At 41.6% G+C, this 26206-nt stretch overlaps 1 protein-coding gene across 3 annotated transcripts in view; it reads right to left on the bottom strand.

The window, feature by feature from the left end:
- The window catches only part of LOC138246668 (carcinoembryonic antigen-related cell adhesion molecule 6-like), a 282280-nt gene that overhangs the window by 59057 nt on the left and 197017 nt on the right, over window positions 1-26206 (bottom strand). The window contains exon 5 of one of the 3 annotated variants that reach the window (XM_069201419.1): window positions 12670-12795. The exons of the other annotated variants lie outside the window; for them this stretch is intronic. Coding sequence (XP_069057520.1) covers window positions 12679-12795 — 117 coding nt within the window. The 3' untranslated portion in view covers window positions 12670-12678. Of the gene's footprint in view, window positions 1-12669; window positions 12796-26206 lie in introns of those variants that run through there. 3 annotated transcript variants of the gene reach the window in all.

The following is a 26206-nucleotide window of genomic DNA, read 5'->3' as shown; positions in this document are numbered from 1 at the left end:
CCCGCTGCCTTCCAGCATTTCGTTAATGATATATTACGAGAATTCCTCGACCGGATTGCTGTGGTTTATATTGATGACATTTTAATCTTTTCCGACAATCTACAGGAGCACATTTCCCATGTTCGTTCCATCCTCACAAGGTTGCTAGAAAACCACCTCTATGTAAAATTGGAGAAGTGTGGATTTCATGTGGAATGAGTTGAGTTCTTAGGATTCATTTTGTCACCAGAAGGAGTTAGTATGGATCCTGCCAAGATAAAGACAGTGCAACATTGGCCTTCTCCTTGCAATGTCAAAGATATCCAGAGTTTCTTGGGGTTCGCTAATTTTTATCGAAGATTCATATCCAATTTTTCTCAAACAGTTACACCCATTACTCGATTGTTGAAGAAAGGAGTGAAGTTTGAGTGGACAAAAGAAGCTGAAAATGCTTTTAATTTTTTGAAGAATTCCTTTGTCTCAGCTCCAATCTTGCTCCACCCCAATCCAGATGAGCCATATTATGTGGAGGCAGATGCTTCAGATATTGCCATAGGAGGTATCCTTTCCCAGCGTCATAAAGATACAGGTCAATTACATCCCGGGGCCTATTTCTCTCGAAAATTAACACCACCAGAGATAAATTATTCAATTGCGGATAAGGAGCTATTGGCAGTCAAAGAAACTTTTCGTGAGTGGAGGCATTACATTTTGGGAGCTAAGCATAAAGTGACCGTTTACACGGACCACCGAAATTTACAGTTTTTAAAATCAGCTTGAACTCTAACAGCTAGACAACTGCGTTGGTCCCTATATTTTGCAGACTTTGATTTTGTTATCACTTTCAGACCAGGAAAAGTAAATGGGAAGGCAGATGCTCTATCTTGAATTGATACCGGTGCAGTTAAAGAGCCTCCAGAAAAAGAATTGATTATGCCACAAGAGAAGTTCATATCTGCCATATTGTATGAAAATGTAACCAAAGAAATTCAAGAAAACTTAACATTCGAAGGAATGCTGAAGTGGTCCAAAGAAGGCCAAGGAAGAGAAATCAAAAAAGGTTTGCCATACTTTAAAGGTGCACTGTATGTTCCCACTGTGGAGCTGCAAGAAAACATTCTTCAGGCCTATCATGACGATCAATTGGCTGGACACAAAAGAATTCAAAAGACTCAAAATTTAATACAACGAGAATTTTGGTGGCCAAAAATGAAGACTCAGACAAGACAATATGTGTCAACTTGTGACAAATGTCAAAGAGGGAAATCAAATAGAACAGCTTCACAAGGTCTGTTAAGACCTTTGCCCACTGCACCCCATGCCTGGCATACTGTTACTATGGATCTTATAGTGGACCTCCCTAGTAGCCAAGGTTTTAATACTATTCTAGTTTTTGTAGACACTTTCACTAAAATGGCGCATTTCATTCCTTTGAAAGAAATCCCTCGAGCCCCACAGGTTGCACAGTTGTTTGCACAACACATAGTACGCGCCCATGGTATCCCAAAAATTCTAGTTTCAGACAGGAGATCCCAATTTGTTTCTCGCTTTTGGAAGGCCTTTAGTAAAAGATTAGGAATTGATTCTCGTTACTCTACCAGTTACCATCCTGAAACTGATGGGCAAACAGAGAGAGTGAATCAAGAGTTAGAACAGTATTTAAGACTCCATTTATTTGATAAAGAGAAGGAATGGCCCGAGTTGATGTGGGCAGCTGAATTTGCTTACAATAATGCTGTTCATTCCACCACTGGGTTCACCCCCTTCTATCTGAACCATGGTAGACATCCTAATGTAATGTTGGGTAAAGAAGATGATTCAGTGCCTGCAGTAGAAGAGATAGTGAGGGATTTGCAGACCACGTTAGTTAGGGCTAGAAAAAACATCATTCAAGCAAAAGACTGAGTTATCCACTCGTCATTTACGTCTCAAAGGAAATCGCAAATTTCAGCCATGATTTATAGGCCCATTCAAAGTTGACAAGATGATCAATCCAGTGGCAGTTAAATTGCAGTTGCCAGCTCATCTAAAGATACATCCTGTTTTCCAAGTCTCCTTGTTAAAGAACAGTCCTCCAAATTTACGTCAAAACTCCCCTCCAATTCCTATCCAGATTAGCTCTGCAGAAGAGTATGAGGTCAATCAAATCTTAGATTCCAAAATCCGTAATGGCCAGCTTTATTATCTAATTGATTGGAAAGGTTATGGTCCAGAGGAACGATCCTGGGAGCGCATGAGTATGTACATGCTTCAAGATTAGTGAGAAACTTTCATAGAACCTACCCAAGCAAACCCAAATTGGAGAACTGTTCCTTGAGGGGGAGTACTGTCATGACCACACAAACTTGCCAAGTCAAATCAAAGAAGTGCATGAGAAAAGCAAAGAGATATCCTCAGTGGAGACAGCAAAGCCCAAACTGGAAGAAGGTTTGCAGAGTGATCTTACGCTTATTTCAAAGGAAGAATCAAGAAGAGAAAATCCAAGATGACCGCTGTGAGTCCTGAAGGTTAGTTACAGTTCTAGTCTTGCAATCGGTTGGTTGCTAGGTTACGAGCTCTCCAGCTGGAAGCCTTGCACTTCAACTGAGGTCTGACAGGAATCAGCTGTGTGGAGAGAGAGCTCGCTTCAGAACAGAAACTCCTGTGAGGTAAAATTACATTTGAAGATTATATTACAGAAAACGGATAAATATTGTCAAGGTTTATTCGAAGAGTTTGATAGTAGACCGTTCCCGTGGAAGTCGGCAAGGCTACAGAGTTAATGTTTGAATTAACCTTATGTTTACAAGGTTCTTGTTTAAGATATTAAAGTCAAAGAAAAAACGAACTTTAAAAGAGCAAGTATCTACAAATGTCAAGGTTATAAACGAAGGCCAAGTTTAAAGGAGAAAAGAACTGTTAACAAATAAGCATTTACAAATTCAATGGTAATAAACCCAAATAGAGTTTAAAGGAGAAACGAACTTAAATAAACAAGCATTTACAACTACGAGTTATTGACAGATGTCGAAGTAAGGAAGGAGAAACTAACTGTAATAAACAAGCATTTACAAATACAAGTTATCAACAAATGTTGAAGTAAGAAAGGAGAAACAAACTTTAATAAACAAGCATTTACAAATACAAGTATTGACAGAAGTCACAATAAGACAGGCGAAATTAAATAACATCAGCTGATTTGAAGAACGCATTATCACCAACTATATATATATATATATATATATATATATATATATATATATATATATATATATATAGCAACATAAAACCAATCTGTAACAATGGTTAAGAAGTTCTTCCAGAATCAGTAATAAGCATTTTTTAAGAAGAGCTATCATTTATAGAGAGAAGCAAGGCTACAAAGAACTCAGGGTGAGTGAAGAAATAATAGAATTAAAGAGAATTAAGTGTTGAGAGTAGAAAGTGAAAAAAACTGATGTTGTATGTCCCTAGTAATTGCGACTGTGACTCTTGCAGGTGCTGTATCCAATCTTAGATGTGAAGAGGCAGACTGAGTACTGGCGTTCATCATCTCTGTGGCAATTTCTCTACCATCCCATTCCCCTTTCCCCCTCCGGGGTACTCAGCACAAAGGATTAATATTCGTTGTGAGCAGCTCAGGTCGGGACTGAGGAGTTATCTTCTGCTTCTGAGGAAATCGAATTGAAGTATCCTGACACTAGGGGCAGGCTGGACACATATTTAAGAACATTATTTGTGCAAGTGTGCACAAACAGGTCTGCGTTGAAAGGCTGAATATATGTTTAAAAACACCACAGTTGCAAGTGCGCGCACACAGGACTGTTATGACAGGTGGGATACATGTTTAAAAACACCACAGAAGAGTGCACACAGAGGCCTGCTGTGACAGGCTGAGCTAATGTTTAAGGACACCATAGGTGCCAGTGCGCACACACAGGCCTGCTATGACAGGCTCAGCACATGGTTAGAACAACAGTGAGCACACATGGACACACTGGCCAGCACCACTTCTTAACATATGTAGGAAATGTGCATGCAATTTCACACTGTACTTACAGTAAGAAAGGGGCCAGAGCCCTAAGGCCACTAAGAGAGAATCAGAAAAACCTACAGGAAAAAGCAAAAGATTTAGGGAACCACTATCTCACCTTGTTCGGTCTAACACATGGAGAAAAAGGTAAGTGCGAGAATCATCATTTGCCACTTATGTGTCAAAGATTTCTTTTGTGTTACAGCATACAAGGATGTCAGTAATGTGAAAACACATGAGGTCGGTTGATTTCAGATGCCCAATAAGAGCAGAGCAGCAGCTTGATGAAGCAGACGCATCCACTTGTTCATCAGGATCATCAATGACACTGGGGACAGTGTTTCACCTGAAGTCCTCCAGTACCAGCCCGACACTGTTCCTGCATAAGAACATATGGTTTTTTTTGTGGAAAGTGTCAAAAAGTTGTGGTGTTCTGTCGGTAAAGTACTGTTGCCTGAGAAACACTGCTGGTTGAACACCAGTGTGGGGAAAAAGTAATTCTTGTTTTTTTTCCCAATCTCCAAGTTTTCATGCTCTATTTTCAAGTTGTAAGTTGAACCCCATTCAAGAATAGTGAAAACAATATATATATATATATATATATATATATATATATATATATATATATATATATATATATATAAAAACTCAGAACTGGTTGCTGCTAGAACATCCTTTCTTGGTTTAAAAATAGTAACATTATATTATGTTAGTCATGGAAGTCTTTATGTTGAGATGTCATAAACGTCTGCAATAGCAGTCTATTCATAATAATAAAGGGAAGTCTATTGTTATGAGTGGAACTGAAAAGCAAGCCAGTACAAAAATAGATTTACATCAGATTTTGCTTCATGTTTGGGCTACATTTTCACGCAGACCTAACACAAAAATTAGCTTTATATTTAAAAAGCCTTAAAAACACTATTTGCTTTAGTTTCTTCCTGCACAAAAATTACCCTGAGCACAATGTAAATATTGTTGCACTGTAGTGAAAGGGTGCTTTTGTTGAAAGTAGGATGCAGAAAGTGTTCCAGCTGATTGAGAGAGCCACTCAATTGTACTCGCTAGTCTGGAGGGACTGGGCTTCCTCTGTACTCACTCAGGAAATTTGAGTCCAGGGTATTGTGCTGGGGGCCCCCTGGAGTTTGGAGGTTTCCGTACCGCAGGCGGATGCTGGGGCCTTTGTTACGCCACTGAGCCTGGCAAGAAAGTCAGCGGCAACACAAGGGACCACGTCTGTCAGGTGGCTATGGGCAGGGTCAGAATAAGTACAATAGAGGGCATGTGGTTGGGGTAGCAAGCTAACCTCAGATGGCAAGGTGTCTGGGCAGAGGCAGCACACAGACCAATGAGGGTAAGTTGGATGGGCAGGGACAGCAAACTGGCTTTGGAAGTCAGGTAGGAAGTGCAGGAGCAGCACAGGGCACCACAAGGGAAGCCGGTGGGGAAACAGCAGCAAGATGACCTTGGAGGACTGAGAGAGGAGCTGCTCAAGATTTACATTTTTTAGATCTACAAAGAGATCTACAGTAAATAGACATGTTCAGCCTAATACCACATATGACATTTTAGATTCAACAAAAGGAGATCTCAGTAAATCAACAAATCAGTCTTAAAGCTATGTCAGACATTTCTATTTCTATTTTTATCTTCCAGAATTTATAAAGCACATGGCTACCCAATGGGCCTCCCAGCTCTGGCAAGATTTTAGCTCTGGATAAAGACAGCTATAAGTCCCTTAAATAAATTGGTTTTTAGTGGTTTTCTAAAGACTTCTGATTTCTCCTGTCTAATGTGGGAAGGGAGCTCGTTCCAGAGCTTAGTAGTTAGAAATCCAAAAGAGCTTCCACCTCTCCTTACTTTCTAAATCCTAGGAGCCCAGAGAAAGTGTTGACCCCCGGAGAGTAAGGTTTGTTTGGGACATGGGAAGAGATTAGACACTGGCAAGTGTCCTCTTCTTTGTACAGCTTGATGGACCAGGCATAGGGACTTGAGTCGTATTCTTTCCCGGACCGGCAGCCAGTGAAGAGCTGCCAGTGCAACTCAGCTGAGGTGCGTATGGGAATTCTAAAAAGCATGCGTGCTTCTGCATTCTGCATCATCTGCAGCTGGTTGGTAACATATTAAGAGTTGCCTAAGAAGATAGAGTTCCCATAGACCAAGCACAAGTTGATGAGACCCTGAAATACTGTTCTGTGCAGGTTGACAGGAAGAAAGCTCAAGAAGTTTCTTAAGGCACAAAAAAGTCCAAAGCAACATGCTGCCAATTTTTGTGCCTGGATTTCCATAGTGAGCCTTTCACCAACCCATTCACGTAAACTCTTCACAGATGAAGCAGGTGCCGGAAGCGTCCCTAGCTCATTCGGCCAGCTACGTTTATTTCTGAGGGAGGGGTTGCTTCCTACCACCAACACCTCTGAATTTGTCTTCATTCAGTTTTAGACATTTTACATTCAGTTAAAATACAATTAGATTGCATGGTTAACATTTTTAATACAAAATTACATTTGATAACATATCTTCTCATTGACTGAGATGTATAGGAACTGAGTGGCTGATCTACCTGATTCAATACTATACTTCGGAATCAGGGGTTTTAAAAAATGACATCTAACTGGCTTTAAAACTGGGCAGACAAAGAATGCATGGTCAGTTTTCTGCCCTGCCCCCTTGCACACGGTACATCTCCTATCAACCCAACGTATCTGGTGGCACAGCTGTCGGGGAGACAATTCAATCTAAATATAACTCTGCAGCAGTGGACTCCATGTTCTAGGTTCCACCTTGGATAGGGCTTAGGGGCCAAAACTAGCAGTCTTTGTTACTCCCTCCAGCCTTCTTAGACTCCTGCAATGGCCACTATCCTGTTCCATAGATCTCACTTTCGTGGAAATAGATAAGGCTGCTATAGCTCATGTCTTGCAGGTCTGCACACCCAACCACAGGTGGCTGGAGTGGCAGAGGCAGAAAGCCAACCTTGGAAGGCAATGGGCTGGGGAAGGACAACGAATCATGCAGGAAAAGCAATGGTGAAGGGTAGCAAAAGGACCACAGAGGGCTGGCCTAAGGGACAGGGCTAGCAAACTGACCTTGGAGGGTATATTGGAGAGGGAGGGAGGGGCATCACAACAGATGTGTACAGCAGGCAGGAGCAGCATATGGACTGCAGAGGAGAAGGGCAGCAAGCTGACTTTCAAGGGCATCTTGGTGCTACTAGGAATCTCAGACAGCACAAGCACTACCGTGGGCCGGCTGGAGGGAGATTCAACATGGCAACAGGGCAGCAGGGAGGGGCAGAGGCAGCACAATAGACCACAAAGGGCTGACAGGGGTGGTGGGAGCAGCACATGGACCATGAAGGGCAGGTCAGAGGGGCAGAGGCAGCAAGCTGGCAATGGAGGGTGGATGGGAAGAGCAGGGTCAATAAGCAGTGTCAACAAGCTGGTAACTGAAGGTGGTCAGGAAGGGCAGGAGTAGCAGATTACGCAGTCATCCATCTGCACTGAGTAGGAAACAGACCATGTGAAAAGTGGGTTGGCCACTTATAGTGAATGCATCACTGTGCTAAAGCATGGCTGGGCACTGCTAAAGGCCATGTCTTACCTCAGTGAGATCATCTGGCATAGAAATTAAAGTCAATGGCTTTGCATCTATGCTTTGCCACTGATAAGGCATGCACCACAGGCCCCATGAACAGCCCTTTGTAGTTTGTAAAAGTACAGCTACATATTCCTGAAGAATGGCGTTCACCATTACAACAAAACTTACAACTATCTCAAATTAACAATCTAAGAATCACCCATCCACTATACATGCTTTAACAATGTCTAATGTCTCAACATTTTCACTAAACTAGAAATAAATATCTGCACCTTATAAATATCCAGTGTATATACATTTTTCTGTAGTAACACATGACATTGAGGTCAGCATGTACACAGAAATCCACAGTTTAACTATGAATTGTAAGGAGAAAATTTAGTTTTTCTCATATGTTTTGCAACATATCTTTGATTTAAGCCACAACCTTTTTGAAACATATGTCTCCATCTCACACAACTCACACTAGTTGTACTTGGTCTCTGTCTTGATTAAGTGAACACCTGCTTGCACTTAAAACTTTACCATAAACTAAAGTGTGCACCTTTACCATAATGAATAAGACTTGTCTCCAGGACTACACTGGTTCTACTTTGTGCAAGCTCACATGTACATACATTCATCCTATTTGGTCTATGAGTGGGGGCTTGACGGCTTTTTGCTGGTTTACCTCTACATTTTGTCCCACTTTTTGATGACCTTAGGTACTGTTGTAAAAGCCTAGGACAAAGGATTATCTGAAGGGTGGAGGTGTGAGTTCCATCGCCTGAAAGAATGAGGGTGGTAGCCACAGGCTAGTTACACTTCAAGGGTGAGTTTTCCCATAGAACAGATGTCACTGATCTTAAAACTTCGCCCTTCTCTACGTTTTGGGCCCAGACTGTCTCTGGCGCAATTAGAATAGTAGTAAACTTGAAAGAAGTGTGGTGTCTTTAGAAGCAACCCCTCTGGGGAGAGGCAGAGAGTCCCAAGCCTAGGAGGAAGAGCTGAGCCATGTTAAAGTTAGGTGAATGTGTCCATTCTGAAATAGGGTGATGCCACACTTCCCAGGAATAGTCATAAGGTGGGTTGGGTAGCTTGTAGGAAGTGGTAGACCACTTGCTAGGGTGTCCCACCTTCCCACGAGCGTGTGCAATGAATAATGTAGGCAACTTGAGCCCAACACCTCAGAACAGAAAAAGGACCACATCTTCTGAACTTCTTACCCGCACAAAGAGAAGCTGCACAATTAAGGGATGCATCTGTTGCACCAAGGGAGGACTTCAAAAGGCCTGCTCATGCAATTTGACTCATTGCAAAGAACCATGAGGGCTGGACCTGTGCCTCTTTGTACCAAAGGGCCAAGGAGTGAACTCCAAGGACTAGTTGGATAGTCCCCTGTTAAGTGACAGACCAGGAAAGTTAAAGAGGACTGTTTGCAAATTGCCCCTCTGACTTTTGTTGTCATCACTGGTGCATGCTGGGAGATGGTGTTGCTGTACCCCCAATGCCATGGACCTGTGACTGGTTCTAAAAAGGACTGGCACCAAAAGGACTGGACCAGGAGAGCCTAAGACCACAAAAAAAAAAAAATTACATCTTTGCAAAAACAACCCTGTGGGCTAGATGCCCAAGTCATCAGATCATTGGCAGAACCGAAAACGACCGCAATCCTGTGGTAATTGAAATCGGTCTTGGAGCGGCAAGGCATCTGACCTATACAGCTAGTGGGAAGCAACTAACATATAATCTATGCCTATTGGTAAAACGGACCAAATGGGACACAGCTTGTTCTGTAAAGTTTGCATTATGGAAACAGGCCAATGGTCCTCGAGTGCTAGAAATTGGGGCAAAATGGGTGGTAGACCATTGGAGAACCATGATTATAATGCTCCATGGTGCACTAACCAGCTCCAGTCAGCATCAGCAACTAGGGGCTAAAAGAAGTGGGGTCAATAAAGTTTCAGCATCCTGGGAGTATCACGCAGTAAGAAAGTGTGCCGGCAGGCGGAATCACGATATAGGAAAAATACATCATCCTCTACGGAAGCCCTTAGGAGGCTGGCAAAGAAAGAACACAAGAAAACGATTTGGAATCTAAAGACAAAGGATATAGAAGAATTCTGGTTACGAATACATGTGTTGATGTCACCAAGGAAAAGCAGAGAATTCTGGGGTTATGTAAACACCCCCCCTATTCACACATCACCAGCAAGGACAGTGTGATCTCCTCCTGCGGCTGGAAAAGGCATGTGGTAAAGTTATATGTGGATCCAGGTTACGCAGACGCTCAAAGCACTGCAGGGCTGCAACATGTATTAGATGGTCTTGATAACAGATCCCTAAATGTTACAGCCGAGACAGTGCACACCATCCTTAGCAGTATTCAGCGTGATGGGGCACCAGGAACAAATGAGCTTCTGGGGAGCATTTTCAAAGGTGACGATATCTGGGTTGAGCCCATGACCACTTTATTCAATGACTGCCTATGGTTTTCTGTGGTTCCAGAAGTCTGGAAAGAGTTGATTCTGCACCCAATACACAAAAAGGGGGACATTACTTGAACATAAAATTATAGGTTGATAGCATTATTGGATGTGGATGGTAAGGCCTTTGCAAAAGGGCTCTTACAAGAGCTTGAAAACTGGATCATGGAAAATAAGATCATACCCATGTATCAGACCAGGTTTGGATCCAATTGTTCTACTACACACAACGTACTTTCTCTTTCATACTTGGGTACCAGGGCACAGAGGTCCTCATCAGCTGCACTCTGCACTTGCTTTATTGACTATAGTGTGGCTTTTGATGGTGTTGAACACAATACCCTTTAGAAGAAACTCGCCGCTTGGGGGATATCCAGAAAGCTGCCGGCGTCCATAACTGCACTATAGTCTGGCACATGGGTGCGAATTAAGAGATCCCAGATGCATGCAACAGAAAAATGTATACCAACAGAGGTTTAAAACAAGGCTGCATCATCGCCCCACTCTTTTCAACCTATACACGGCTGACCTGGGTGGGGAGTTGCTCAAAGGGAATACATTCCCCCTGAAACTTTGTGAGACAAAGCTCCCTATAATTCAGTATGTGCACCCAGACTCGGATAGGGCTGAAAAGGGGTTTGGACATACTGCACTGCTATAACATAAAAAATGCTTTACGGGCAAATGCGGCTAAGACTAAGGTTCTGAACTTTGGCTGCCTATCCGAAAAACATCTGATGGAATGGAATCTCAGCCTGTTAGAGGTAGAGACAGAATCTAAGTACCACTACTTTGGGGTTTGGATATCAGACTCCAGCACAACCTCAAATCAGGCTGCATCATTAGCAGCGAAAGCAGAGAGAACTACTTACCTCCTGTCCAAACTCTATTACCGGCTTTAATCTCTGACTGCAGAGGCAATTAGGAAAGTCATCAAGGCCAAATTATCACCAACTATCACCGCCCTGTTTGAGAACTGTCACATGAAAGCCTACAAGAAAATATTTCAGATTCCTAGACTCACTGGGCACGCAGGAATACGTCTAGAATTTGTCCCGGAGAGAATAGTAATAGGATGCAATTAAGCTCTAGCGCCAAGCCTGCAAAGCTAACATTGGTAGTTTGCAATGGTCCCTGAAAGTAATCCTCATAGGTAATTCCAGCAACTGGGCCAAGTACTTAAGGAGTGCAGAGGAATTCTTCGATCTGGCTCCTACACGCAGGAACCCCTTATATCAATGGAGCTGCTAAAAAAGACTTTAAAAGAGCATGGGGTGCGGGCCTCAAGGGAAAGAGGCTTTGCTTGTATTAGGAATATCAGAGGTGCAGATGGTCTTGAGGAGTCATATGTGGCTCTCTAAAAGCAGCATTGGGTGCTCAAGCTTTTCAAAGCATTCTTCGGATGTGGCTCTTAACTCTTCCTGCCTGGGAGTACAAATGTCATTGGAAATCCACATGGTTTCTAGCAGCACTGCACGTTGTGTAAACATCATACTGAATCAGTAATCCATCTTATATGCTGCTGTCTGGGACTGGTCTCACAGAGATGCTTATTATTAAAGCCCCTATTTCTGAAATTTGGGTTGATAACATGCAAAGAGGCCCTGAAGTACATGTTCGCAGCGGTAGTCCCCAGGAAGGTTGCCTGCTTTGGGAAATTCTTTGTTGAAGCCAGCAGGGTCCTCTGGGAAGCATGGGATCAGCAAGGGTTAGCACTGGGAGGGGCAGCGCTGCCCGAAAAGGAGCCTCATTAATGAAATGCCCGACACTTACATATTTTAGATTTTTTGCTAACACCCATCTTTACTACGGTTTGCACAGAACACTTTAGCCTCCTTGCTGCGATCATATGGTACATAGGTAAAGTAGGTAAAATATATGAGCACTGGGCATGTAGATGACCTGTAATGAGGTTCCGTAAGGGGCTTATGCCTTTTAAACTCCTTACTACTTTTTAGCATCTCTTGTAAATGTTGCACGAAGGCCTCTATGCATCATCTCACTTCAAGAGGACGATTTGTAATGATGGTATGCACCATCTATACACTTTAATCTTATTGTTTCATCCTTTTAAGTCCCTTTTGTTAGCACTGCAGGAAGACAGTGCCTGATTGTAGTTCTCTTTTTCATGACTTCATTGCAGTGGAGGATTTGTACTCAGGAATGCATTCCATATTTCTACATAGGCAGGAGCTGATTTGTTATGATGAAATGCAGCATTTCTCTGCCAACATTGTAGCATGTCAGCTCTCTGCAGTTGTATATTTCTCAATCTTACCTCTTGTTCGTAGATGACGCGCACCAAACGTATGCATACCATATTGTTTTATATGTAGGCTGAAGACGATTTGCGAGGTGGGAATGCACTTTTTCTTGCATATTTCATATCTACACTTCTTCTGATTTTTATTCTTGTTTTATTTCTGTGTATTTTTGAAACAATTTCAAGTAATCCTGCAATAAAGTTCGAGATATCAGTGGCTTTGTAACACAAATCTGACCATTAGAAGTCAGTGTACACACTTGGATATGTCTGTATTTCCCATCCCATCTACTAGTAGTGGGTCCACACATGTGACACTCATGTTGTAGGACCCCTTGACCAACCTTATACCATTGCACCTATGACACCATCATCCACTGCAGCAAGGCTATGTGACGTTCTGTACTCCCTGTGAGGGACACGCCAGGATGGTCACTTCTCCATGGAGGAATGGGTCCCGACTCCAAGCCAGTGTACTGCAAAGGACAACAGCTAAGTACACACATAAGGTAGGTAACACATTTATTGCCACCCAGTATTACAACATACACTTGCATTGACTCTAATTACACTGGCACTCATCCTCAGGTATGTACATACGCATAAGTAGACTATGCCCACTGTAATTCCACCCATAGCCATACCGCACACATTACATCCAGAACCAATGTAAAAGTGAACACAGTGCTTTTCCACCATTTGACAGACTTTTACATTGGTCCCCACACAATAGGCTACTATTATCATTCAGAACTGATGTAGTGATGCGCGATGCATCAGTTCCTTGTAAATAAGACACTACAGGTCATATTTATACTCTGTTTGCACTGAATTAGCGTAATTATTTTACTGTAATTCGGTGCAAAACTAACTCCTTATTTATACTTTGCCGCTAGACCCGTCTAGTGCCCAATTTATGGAGTTAAAGTCATTTTTTGGAAGTGGAAACCTACCTTGCCTTAATGAGATGCAAGGTAGGCGTTCTTGTGCGAAAAATGACCATATGGTCTTAACGCCATATTTATTCTCCCGTGCAAAAATGGTGTACTGCAGGGAGGAGGGGTCAAAAAATGGGACAAAGCTTGCTTTGCCCCATTTCTTAACGCCTGGGTCAGGGCAGGCATTAGGGGACCTGTGGGCCTATTTACATGGTGGAACACCAAGGAATAAGCCCACAGGTGCCCTCCCCAGGCCCCAGGGACACCCACACCATAGGGACTGCGGAGGATGGGGGACCCCATCCAAGGTAAGTATAGGTAAGTAAAGGTAAGTATTTAATTTTATATTTTTAAAGTACCATTGGTGGCCCGTCCAAAGGGCACCCCTACATGGCACTGGGTGCAATGGCCATGCCCAGGGGACCCCGGTCCCCTGTGCTGGCCATTGGGGTGGTGGGCATGACTCCTGTCTTTTCTAAGACAGGAGTCATTTGGAATGGATGGTTTTGCGTCCGAAAATGACTCTAGGCAGGTTATAGTCATTTCATTTTACTCTAACCTGTCTAATGTCATTTTTTGGTGCAAAACTCCCTTCTTCCATACCACCAGCCCCACCCGACTAACGTATTTTTTTTTACGCTAGCCTACCCTTTGCACTGGCTTGCACCATTCCATAAATATGGTGCCTGTCTGGTGCACAGAAATGGTGCAAGCCGGTGCCAAACTTTCTGGTGCAAAACTGAGTTAGTGCAGTTTTGCAACAAAAAAGTGTAAATCAGAGCCTACATTTCCAAGTGGGACACAGATTCTCACATATCTAGAGAGATGACAGCCATCTTTTAAATTCAGGCATGACTTTTTTTGCAATGCTTGTGCTGCAAGGTTGCTGAAGCCAGATCTCACAGCAAGGAAGTTAGTTTACAAGTACGAAGACATTTAAAAATTGGATTATAGGCTGTTTGGTTGACAGAGAAGTATTATAAAGTGATCTGTGATTAGAAAACAAACTTTTAGATAACTCTTGCACTCTCGTTTGAACTCGAACAACTAAAACTGTTTTGCTGAAGATTCTGTGAAATGCTGTAAAAGAATAGATTCAGAGGACATTTCACATTTATTCAAATGCTAATGCGTGTAGTAGACAAGGTATTTCATCACCACTCTTTGTATATATTGCTAAGTGCCTGGGATAATATGTAAATTATGTGCCGTATTTTCTAGTGCTACAGATGCCACCTGCAAAATTGGCTGTCCTTCAACCAAGGAGTGTTTATTGACGTAGCCTGAGGTATTTTAAAAATGTGGCAACGTGTGAGTGTGTGTGTGTGTGTATTCAGCAAAATAGTCATATTCCTCTGTGTTCAACTTTCATTAAATTCCATTTACCTTTCAAAGCTGACTGAGTTGGTTTATGTGGAGAGGTTGCTGATTTGTATACCTTCACAATTACTATGTGAAGTGTTCTAATGACAAATAAAACCTGTGGATCACCTTGAGCCCAGCAATGACAAGGCAGAGAGTATGTCCTATGTCTATGTTTTCTCTCATTTACACTTCTCCCAATCATGCCACTTGTCTCATGTCCTAATGTAGGTGGTTATGGGTAAGTGTGTGCGATGGAAAACCACGAGTGAAGGCTTCGAACTGCAACTGTGATGGAATTGAAGCCTTTGCTTTCAACCTGTGAAACAGAATGAGGCACTTTATGTTATATGCAGAGGCTTTATTCAAGGTGGAGGGGATGTATTCCAATCCTGCTGCCCTCCCCCAGCAGCCTCCCTGGACAGAAATTCACTTAATTGCAACTGCTACTCAGTATGGATTCCCTTCTCCTCTAGGTTCACTTACACGGTCCCCAATCGTCTTTCTTTCGTTAATCAGCTGCTGTGCAGTGGAAAAACCAGTGCATGAATAGTATGAGATGCTCACTGGCCTCAGTTGCCTGTCTTTAATCTGTAGATATCTGTCTATAGCGGCAAACTTATTCACTCACTGTAGACTGTATGAAGCTGCCTGTCTTTCATCTGTCTATAGCAACTATATGAGTCACTCACTACACACTGTATGAAGCTGACTGTCTTTAATCTGACTACAGCAACTATATGAGTCACTCACTGTAGACTGGATTGGGTTTCCTGACTTTAATCTGTAGATACCACTCTATAACAACTACATGAGTCACTCACTGCAGACTGAACTGGGCTGGTGTCTTTAATCTGTAGATATCTGTCTATAGCACCTACATGAGCCACTCACTATAGACTGTACAAAGCTGCTTGTCTTTAATATGTCTATAGCAACTATATGAGTCACTCATTTTAGACTGGACTGGGCGTCCCATCTTTAATCTGTAGATATTTGTCTATAGCAAATACATGAGCCACTTATTGCAGACTGGACTAGGATTCCCGTCTTTAATATGTGGATATCTCTCTACAGCAACTACATGAGTCACTCACTGAAGAAAATACAAAGCTGCCAGTGTTTAATCAGTCTACAGCAACTATATGAGTCACTCACTGTAGACTGAACTGGACTTCCCGCCTTTAATCTATAGATTCAACTCTATAGCAACTTCATAAGTAACCCACTGCAGACTGAATTGGCCTGTCTGTCTTGAATCCGTAGATATCTGTATATCGCAACTCCATGAGTAACTCACTGTAGACTGTACAAAGCTGCCTGTCTTTAATCTGTAGATACCTGTCTATAACATCTATGAGTCCCTCACTGCAGAATGGACTGGGCTGATATCTTTAATCTGTAGATATCTGTCTAAAACAACTACATGAGTAACTCCTTGGAGACTGGACTAGGCTGGTGTGTCTAATCTGTAGATATCTGTCGATAGCAATTATCTGAGTCACTTACTGTAGACTGAACGAGGCTTCACATCTTTAGTCTGTAGAAATCTGTCTATAGCAACTACATGAGTCACTTACTGTAGAATGTACGAAGCTGCCTGTATTTAATCTGTCTATACCAACTATATGAGTCACTCTATGTAGACTGAACTGGGCTTCCCATCTTTAATCTGTAAATACCACTCTATACCAACTTCGTAAGTAACTCATTGCAGATTGGAATGGCATGCCTGTCTTAATCAGTAGATAGTTGTCTTTTACAACTACATGAGTCACTCACTGCAGACTGGACTTGGCTGGTGTCTTTAATCTGTATATATCTCTCTATAACAACTACATGAGTCACTCACTGTAGACTGGACTAGGCTTCCCATCTTTAATTTGTAGATGTCTGTCTATGGCAAGTACATGAGTCACTAACTGCGGACTATACTGGGCTGGGGTCTTTAATCTGTAGATATTAGTCTATAACAACTTCATGAGTCACTCACTGTAGACTGGTATAGACTTCTCATCTTTAATCTGTAGATATCTACCTTTAGCAACTACATAAGTCACTCACTGCAGACTGAACTGGGCTAGTGTCTTTAATCTGTATATATCTGTCTATAACAATTACATGAGTCACTGAGTCTAGACTGGACTAGGCTGGAGTCTTTAATCTGTGGATATCTGTCCTTAGCAACTTCATGAGTCACTCACTGCAGACTGTACAGGGCTGGTGTCTCTAGTCCGTAGATATTTGTCTATAACAAATACACACGTCACTCACTGCAGACTGGACTAGGCATCCCATCTTTAATCTGTACATATCTCTGTATAACAACTACATGAGTCACTCAATGCAGACTGGACTGGGCTGGTTTCTTTAATATGTAGATATCTGTCTATAGCACCTACATGAGTCACTCACTATAGACTGTACAATGCTGCTTCTCTTTAATATGTCTATAGCAACTATATGAGTCACTCATTTTAGACTGGACTGGATGTCCCATGTTTAAGCAGTGGATATTTGTCTATAGCAAATACATGAGCCACTCATTGCAGACTGGACTAGGATTCCCATCTTTAATATGTGGATATCTCTCTATAGCAACTACATGAGTCAATCACTGAAGAAAATACAAAGCTGCCAATGTTTAATCTGTCTACAGCAACTATATGAGTCACTCACTGAAGACTGAACGGGACTTCCCGCCTTTAATCTATAGATTCAACTCTATAGCAACTTCATAAGTAACCCACTGCAGACTGAATTGGCCTGCCTGTCTTGAATCCGTAGATATCTGTATATCGCAACTCCACGAGTAACTCACTGTAGACTGTACAAAGCATCCTGTCTTTAATATGTAGATACCTGTCTATAACATCTATGTGTCCCTCACTGCAGAATGGACTGGGCTGATATCTTTAATCTGTAGATATCTGTATAAAACAACTGCATGAGTAACTCACTGTAAACTGGACTAGGCTGGTGTCTCTAATCTGTAGATATCTGTTGATAGCAATTATATGAGTCACTCACTGTAGACTGAACGAGGCTTCACATCTTTAGTCTGTAGATACCTGTCTATAGCAACTACATGAGTCACTCACTGTAGAATGTACGAAGCTGCCTGTACTTAATCTGTCTATAACAATTATATGAGTCACTCTATGTAGACTGAACTGGGCTTCCCATCTTTAATCTGTAAATACCACTCTATATCAACTTCGTAAGTAACTCATTGCAGATTGGAATGGCATGCCTGTATTAATCAGTAGATAGTTGTCTTTAACAACTACATGAGTCACTCACTGGAGACTGGTCTTGGCTGGTGTCTTTAATCTGTGGATATCTCTCTATAACAACTGCATGAGTCACTCACTGTAGACTGGACTAGGCTTCCCATTTTTAATTTGTAGATGTCTTTCTTTGGCAAGTACATGAGTCACTAACTGCGGACTATACCGGGCTGGTGTCTTTAATCTGTAGATATCAGTCTATAACAACTACATGAGTCACTCACTATACACTGGTGTAGACTTCTCATCTTTAATCTGTAGATATCTGCCTTTAGCAACTACATGAGTCACTCACTGCAGACTGAACTGGGCTAGTGTCTTTAATCTGTATATATCTGTCTATAACAATTTCATGAGTCACTCAGTCTAGACTGGACTAGGATGGAATCTTTAAACTGTGGATATCTGTCCTTAGCAACTACATGAGTCACTCACTGCAGACTGTACAGGGCTGGTGTCTTTAGTCCGTAGATATTTGTCTATAACAAATACACGGGTCACTCACTGTAGACTGGAATAGGCTTCCAATCTTTAATCTGTAGATATTTGTCTATAACAATTACACAAGTCACTCTCTCTAGACTGGACTACGCTTCCCATCTTTTATATGTAGACATCTTTGTATAGCAACTACATGAGTCACTCACTGCAGACTAAACTGTGCTGGTGTCTTTAATCTGTAGATATCTGTCTATAACAACTATATGAGTCACTCACTGTAGACTGGACTAGGCTGGTGTGTTTAATCTGTAGATATCTATCCTTAGCAACTACATGAGTCACTCACTTCAGACTGTACTGGGCTGGTGTCTTTTATCTGTAGATCTCTGTCTATAGCAACTACATGAGTCACTCACTGTAGACTGGCTTAGGCTGGTGTCTTTAATCTGTAGATATCTGTCCTTAGCAACTACATGAGTCACTCACTGTAGACTGGACTAGGCTTCCCATCTTTAATCTGTAGATATCAGTGTATTGCAACTACATGAGGCACTCACTACAGACTGGGCTGGGCTGGTGTCTTTAATCTGTATATATCTGTCTATAACAACTTCATGAGTCACTCACTGTAGACTGGACTAGGCAGGAGTCTTTAATCTGCGGATATCTGTCCTTAGCAAATACATGAGTCACTCACTGTAGACTGGACTAGGCTTCCCATTTTTAATTTGTAGATGTCTTTCTTTGGCAAGTACATGAGTCACTAACTGCGGACTATACCGGGCTGGTGTCTTTAATCTGTAGATATCAGTCTATAACAACTACATGAGTCACTCACTATACACTGGTGTAGACTTCTCATCTTTAATCTGTAGATATCTGCCTTTAGCAACTACATGAGTCACTCACTGCAGACTGAACTGGGCTAGTGTCTTTAATCTGTATATATCTGTCTATAACAATTTCATGAGTCACTCAGTCTAGACTGGACTAGGATGGAATCTTTAAACTGTGGATATCTGTCCTTAGCAACTACATGAGTCACTCACTGCAGACTGTACAGGGCTGGTGTCTTTAGTCCGTAGATATTTGTCTATAACAAATACACGGGTCACTCACTGTAGACTGGAATAGGCTTCCAATCTTTAATCTGTAGATATTTGTCTATAACAATTACACAAGTCACTCTCTCTAGACTGGACTACGCTTCCCATCTTTTATATGTAGACATCTTTGTATAGCAACTACATGAGTCACTCACTGCAGACTAAACTGTGCTGGTGTCTTTAATCTGTAGATATCTGTCTATAACAACTATATGAGTCACTCACTGTAGACTGGACTAGGCTGGTGTGTTTAATCTGTAGATATCTATCCTTAGCAACTACATGAGTCACTCACTTCAGACTGTACTGGGCTGGTGTCTTTTATCTGTAGATCTCTGTCTATAGCAACTACATGAGTCACTCACTGTAGACTGGCTTAGGCTGGTGTCTTTAATCTGTAGATATCTGTCCTTAGCAACTACATGAGTCACTCACTGTAGACTGGACTAGGCTTCCCATCTTTAATCTGTAGATATCAGTGTATTGCAACTACATGAGGCACTCACTACAGACTGGGCTGGGCTGGTGTCTTTAATCTGTATATATCTGTCTATAACAACTTCATGAGTCACTCACTGTAGACTGGACTAGGCAGGAGTCTTTAATCTGCAGATATCTGTCCTTAGCAAATACATGAGTCACTCACTGCAGACAGTACAGGGCTGGTGTCTTTAATATGTAGATATTTGTCTATAACCGGTGTACGAGTCACTCTCTATAGACTGGACTACGCTTCCCATCTTTAATATGTAGATATCTTTGTCTAGCAGCTACATGAGTCACTCACTGCAGAATAAACTGTGCTGGTGTATTTAATCTGTAGGTATCGGTCTATAACAACTATATGAGTCACTCACTGTAGACTGGACTAGGCTGGTGTGTTTAATCTGTAGATATCAATCCTTAGCAACTACATGAGTCACTCACTTCAGACTGTACTGGGCTGGTGTCTTTAATCTGTAGATATCTGTCTGTAGCAACTACATGAATCACTCACTGAAGACTGGTTTAGGCTGGTGTATTTAATCTGTAGATCTCTGTCCATAGCAACTACATGAGTCACTCACTATAGACTCGACTAGGCTTCCCATCTTTAATCTGTAGATATCAGTTTATTGCAACTACATGAGTCACTCACTGCAGACTGGACTCGGCTGGTGTCTTTCATCTGTATATATCTGTCTATAACAACTACATGAGTCACTCACTGTAGACTGGACTAGGCTAGAGTCTTTAATCTGTGGATATCTGTCCTTAGCAAATACACGAGTCACTCACTGCAGACAGTACAGGGCTGGTATCTTTAATATGTAGATATTTGTCTATAACCAGCTTCCCATCTTTAATCTGTAGATATCTCTCTACAGCAACTACATGAGTCACTCACTACAGACTGGACTGGGCTGGTGTCTTCAATCTGTAGATATCTGCCCTTAGCAACTACATGAGTCACTCAATATAGACTGGACTAGGCTTCCCATCTTTAATATGTAGTTATCTGTCTATAGCAACTACATGAGTCACTCACTGCAGACTGAACTGGGCTGGTGTCTTTAATCTGTATATATCTGTCTATAACAACTACATGAGTCACTCACTGTAGGCTGGACTAGACTGGAGTCTTTAATCTGTGGATATCTGTCCTTAGCAAATACATGAGTCACTCACTGCAGACTGTACAGGGCTGGTGTCTTTAATCTGTAGATATTTGTCTATAACCAGTATACGAGTCACTCACTGTAGACTGGACTAGAAATCCCATCTTTAAACTGTAGATATCTCTCTATACCAACTATATGAGTCACTCACTACAGACTGGACTAGGCTGGTGTCTTTAATCTGTAGATATCTTTCCTTAGCAAATACACGAGTCCCTCCCTGCAGACTGTACTGGGCTGGTGTATTTAATCTGTAGATATCTGTACTTAGCAACTACATCACTCACTCACTGTAGACTGGACTAGGTTTCCCATCTTTAATCTGTGGATATCTGTCCTTAGCAACTACATGAGTCACTCACTGCAGACTGGACTCGGCTGGTGTCTTTAATCTGTAGATATCTGTCTAAAACAACTACATGAGTAACTCCTTGTAGACTGGACTAGGCTGGTGTGTCTAATCTGTAGATATCTGTCGATAGCAATTATCTGAGTCACTTACTGTAGACTGAACGAGGCTTCACATCTTTAGTCTGTAGAAATCTGTCTATAGCAACTACATGAGTCACTTACTGTAGAATGTACGAAGCTGCCTGTATTTAATCTGTCTATACCAACTATATGAGTCACTCTATGTAGACTGAACTGGGCTTCCCATCTTTAATCTGTAAATACCACTCTATATCAACTTCGTAAGTAACTCATTGCAGATTGGAATGGCATGCCTGTCTTAATCAGTAGATAGTTGTCTTTTACAACTACATGAGTCACTCACTGCAGACTGGACTTGGCTGGTGTCTTTAATCTGTATATATCTCTCTATAACAACTACATGAGTCACTCACTGTAGACTGGACTAGGCTTCCCATCTTTAATTTGTAGATGTCTGTCTATGGCAAGTACATGAGTCACTAACTGCGGACTATACTGGGCTGGGGTCTTTAATCTGTAGATATCAGTCTATAACAACTTCATGAGTCACTCACTGTAGACTGGTATAGACTTCTCATCTTTAATCTGTAGATATCTACCTTTAGCAACTACATAAATCACTCACTGCAGACTGAACTGGGCTAGTGTCTTTAATCTGTATATATCTGTCTATAACAATTACATGAGTCACTGAGTCTAGACTGGACTAGGCTGGAGTCTTTAATCTGTGGATATCTGTCCTTAGCAACTACATGAGTCACTCACTGCAGACTGTACAGGGCTGGTGTCTCTAGTCCGTAGATATTTGTCTATAACAAATACACACGTCACTCACTGCAGACTGGACTAGGCATCCCATCTTTAATCTGTACATATCTCTGTATAGCAACTACATGAGTCACTCAATGCAGACTGGACTGGGCTGGTTTCTTTAATATGTAGATATCTGTCTATAGCACCTACATGAGTCACTCACTATAGACTGTACAAAGCTGCTTCTCTTTAATATGTCTATAGCAACTATATGAGTCACTCATTTTAGACTGGACTGGATGTCCCATGTTTAAGCAGTGGATATTTGTCTATAGCAAATACATGAGCCACTCATTGCAGACTGGACTAGGATTCCCGTCTTTAATATGTGGATATCTCTCTATAGCAACTACATGAGTCAATCACTGAAGAAAATACAAAGCTGCCAGTGTTTAATCTGTCTACAGCAACTATATGAGTCACTCACTGTAGACTGAACGGGACTTCCCGCCTTTAATCTATAGATTCAACTCTATAGCAACTTCATAGGTAACCCACTGCAGACTGAATTGGCCTGCCTGTCTTGAATCCGTAGATATCTGTATATCGCAACTCCACGAGTAACTCACTGTAGACTGTACAAAGCATCCTGTCTTTAATATGTAGATACCTGTCTATAACATCTATGTGTCCCTCACTGCAGAATGGACTGGGCTGATATCTTTAATCTGTAGATATCTGTATAAAACAACTGCATGAGTAACTCACTGTAAACCGGACTAGGCTGGGGTCTCTAATCTGTAGATATCTGTTGATAGCAATTATATGAGTCACTCACTGTAGACTGAACGAGGCTTCACATCTTTAGTCTGTAGATACCTGTCTATAGCAACTACATGAGTCACTCACTGTAGAATGTACGAAGCTGCCTGTACTTAATCTGTCTATAACAATTATATCAGTCACTCTATGTAGACTGAACTGGGCTTCCCATCTTTAATCTGTAAATACCACTCTATATCAACTTCGTAAGTAACTCATTGCAGATTGGAATGGCATGCCTGTATTAATCAGTAGATAGTTGTCTTTAACAACTACATGAGTCACTCACTGGAGACTGGTCTTGGCTGGTGTCTTTAATCTGTGGATATCTCTCTATAACAACTGCATGAGTCTCTCACTGTAGACTGGACTAGGCTTCCCATCTTTAATTTGTAGATGTCTGTCTTTGGCAAGTACATGAGTCACTAACTGCGGACTATACCGGGCTGGTGTCTTTAATCTGTAGATATCAGTCTATAACAACTACATGAGTCACTCACTATACACTGGTGTAGACTTCTCATATTTAATCTGTAGATATCTGCCTTTAGCAACTACATGAGTCACTCACTGCAGACTGAACTGGGCTAGTGTCTTTAATCTGTATATATCTGTCTATAACAATTTCATGAGTCACTCAGTCTAGACTGGACTAGGATGGAATCTTTAAACTGTGGATATCTGTCCTTAGCAACTACATGAGTCACTCACTGCAGACTGTACAGGGCTGGTGTCTTTAGTCCGTAGATATTTGTCTATAACAAATACACGGGTCACTCACTGTAGACTGGAATAGGCTTCCAATCTTTAATCTGTAGATATTTGTCTATAACAATTACACAAGTCACTCTCTCTAGACTGGACTACGCTTCCCATCTTTTATATGTAGACATCTTTGTATAGCAACTACATGAGTCACTCACTGCAGACTAAACTGTGCTGGTGTCTTTAATCTGTAGATATCTGTCTATAACAACTATATGAGTCACTCACTGTAGACTGGACTAGGCTGGTGTGTTTAATCTGTAGATATCTATCCTTAGCAACTACATGAGTCACTCACTTCAGACTGTACTGGGCTGGTGTCTTTTATCTGTAGATCTCTGTCTATAGCAACTACATGAGTCACTCACTGTAGACTGGCTTAGGCTGGTGTCTTTAATCTGTAGATATCTGTCCTTAGCAACTACATGAGTCACTCACTGTAGACTGGACTAGGCTTCCCATCTTTAATCTGTAGATATCAGTGTATTGCAACTACATGAGGCACTCACTACAGACTGGGCTGGGCTGGTGTCTTTAATCTGTATATATCTGTCTATAACAACTTCATGAGTCACTCACTGTAGACTGGACTAGGCAGGAGTCTTTAATCTGCGGATATCTGTCCTTAGCAAATACATGAGTCACTCACTGCAGACAGTACAGGGCTGGTGTCTTTAATATGTAGATATTTGTCTATAACCGGTGTACGAGTCACTCTCTATAGACTGGACTACGCTTCCCATCTTTAATATGTAGATATCTTTGTCTAGCAGCTACATGAGTCACTCACTGCAGAATAAACTGTGCTGGTGTCTTTAATCTGTAGGTATCTGTCTATAACAACTATATGAGTCACTCACTGTAGACTGGACTAGGCTGGTGTGTTTAATCTGTAGATATCAATCCTTAGCAACTACATGAGTCACTCACTTCAGACTGTACTGGGCTGGTGTCTTTAATCTGTAGATATCTGTCTGTAGCAACTACATGAATCACTCACTGAAGACTGGTTTAGGCTGGTGTATTTAATCTGTAGATCTCTGTCCATAGCAACTACATGAGTCACTCACTATAGACTCGACTAGGCTTCCCATCTTTAATCTGTAGATATCAGTTTATTGCAACTACATGAGTCACTCACTGCAGACTGGACTGGGCTGGTGTCTTTAATCTGTATATATCTGTCTAAAACAAGTACACAAGTCACTCACTGTAGACTGGACTAGGCTGGAATATTTAATCTGTGTATATCTGTCCTTAGCAAATACATGAGTCACTCACTGCAGACAGTACAGGGCTGGTATCTTTAATATGTAGATATTTGTCTATAACCAGCTTCCCATCTTTAATCTGTAGATATCTCTCTATAGAAACTACATGAGTCACTCACTACAGACTGGACTGGGCTGGTGTCTTCAATCTGTAGATATCTGCCCTTAGCAACTACATGAGTCACTCAATATAGACTGGACTAGGCTTCCCATCTTTAATATGTAGTTATCTGTCTATAGCAACTACATGAGTCACTCACTGCAGACTGAACTGGGCTGGTGTCTTTAAGCTGTATATATCTGTCTATAACAACTACATGAGTCACTCACTGTAGGCTGGACTAGACTGGAGTCTTTAATCTGTGGATATCTGTCCTTAGCAAATACATGAGTCACTCACTGCAGACTGTACAGGGCTGGTGTCTTTAATCTGTATATATTTGTCTATAACCAGTATACGAGTCACTCACTGTAGACTGGACTAGAAATCCCATCTTTAAACTGTAGATATCTCTCTATACCAACTATATGAGTCACTCACTACAGACTGGACTAGGCTGGTGTCTTTAATCTGTAGATATCTTTCCTTAGCAAATACACGAGTCCCTCCCTGCAGACTGTACTGGGCTGGTGTATTTAATCTGTAGATATCTGTACTTAGCAACTACATGACTCACTCACTGTAGACTGGACTAGGTTTCCCATCTTTAATCTGTGGATATCTGTCCTTAGCAACTACATGAGTCACTCACTGCAGACTGGACTCGGCTGGTGTCTTTAATCTGTATATATCTGTCTATAACAACTACATGAATCACTCACTGTAGAGTGGACTAGGCTGGAGTCTCAAGTCTGTGCACATCTGTCCTTAGCAAATACATGAGTCACTCACTGCAGACAATACAGGGCTGGTGTCTTTAATCTGTAGATATTTGTCTATAACCAGTATACGAGTCACTCACTGTAGACTGGCATAGGCTTCCAATCTTTAATCTGTAGATATCTCTCTATAGCCACTACATGAGTCTCTCACTACAGACTGGACTGGG

The sequence above is a fragment of the Pleurodeles waltl genome, chromosome 7, assembly GCF_031143425.1.
Source record: "Pleurodeles waltl isolate 20211129_DDA chromosome 7, aPleWal1.hap1.20221129, whole genome shotgun sequence".
Classification (NCBI taxonomy): Eukaryota; Metazoa; Chordata; class Amphibia; order Caudata; family Salamandridae; genus Pleurodeles; species Pleurodeles waltl.
The sequence above is the reverse complement of the archived record's forward strand: the minus strand, read 5'-3'. Positions and strand labels throughout refer to the sequence as shown.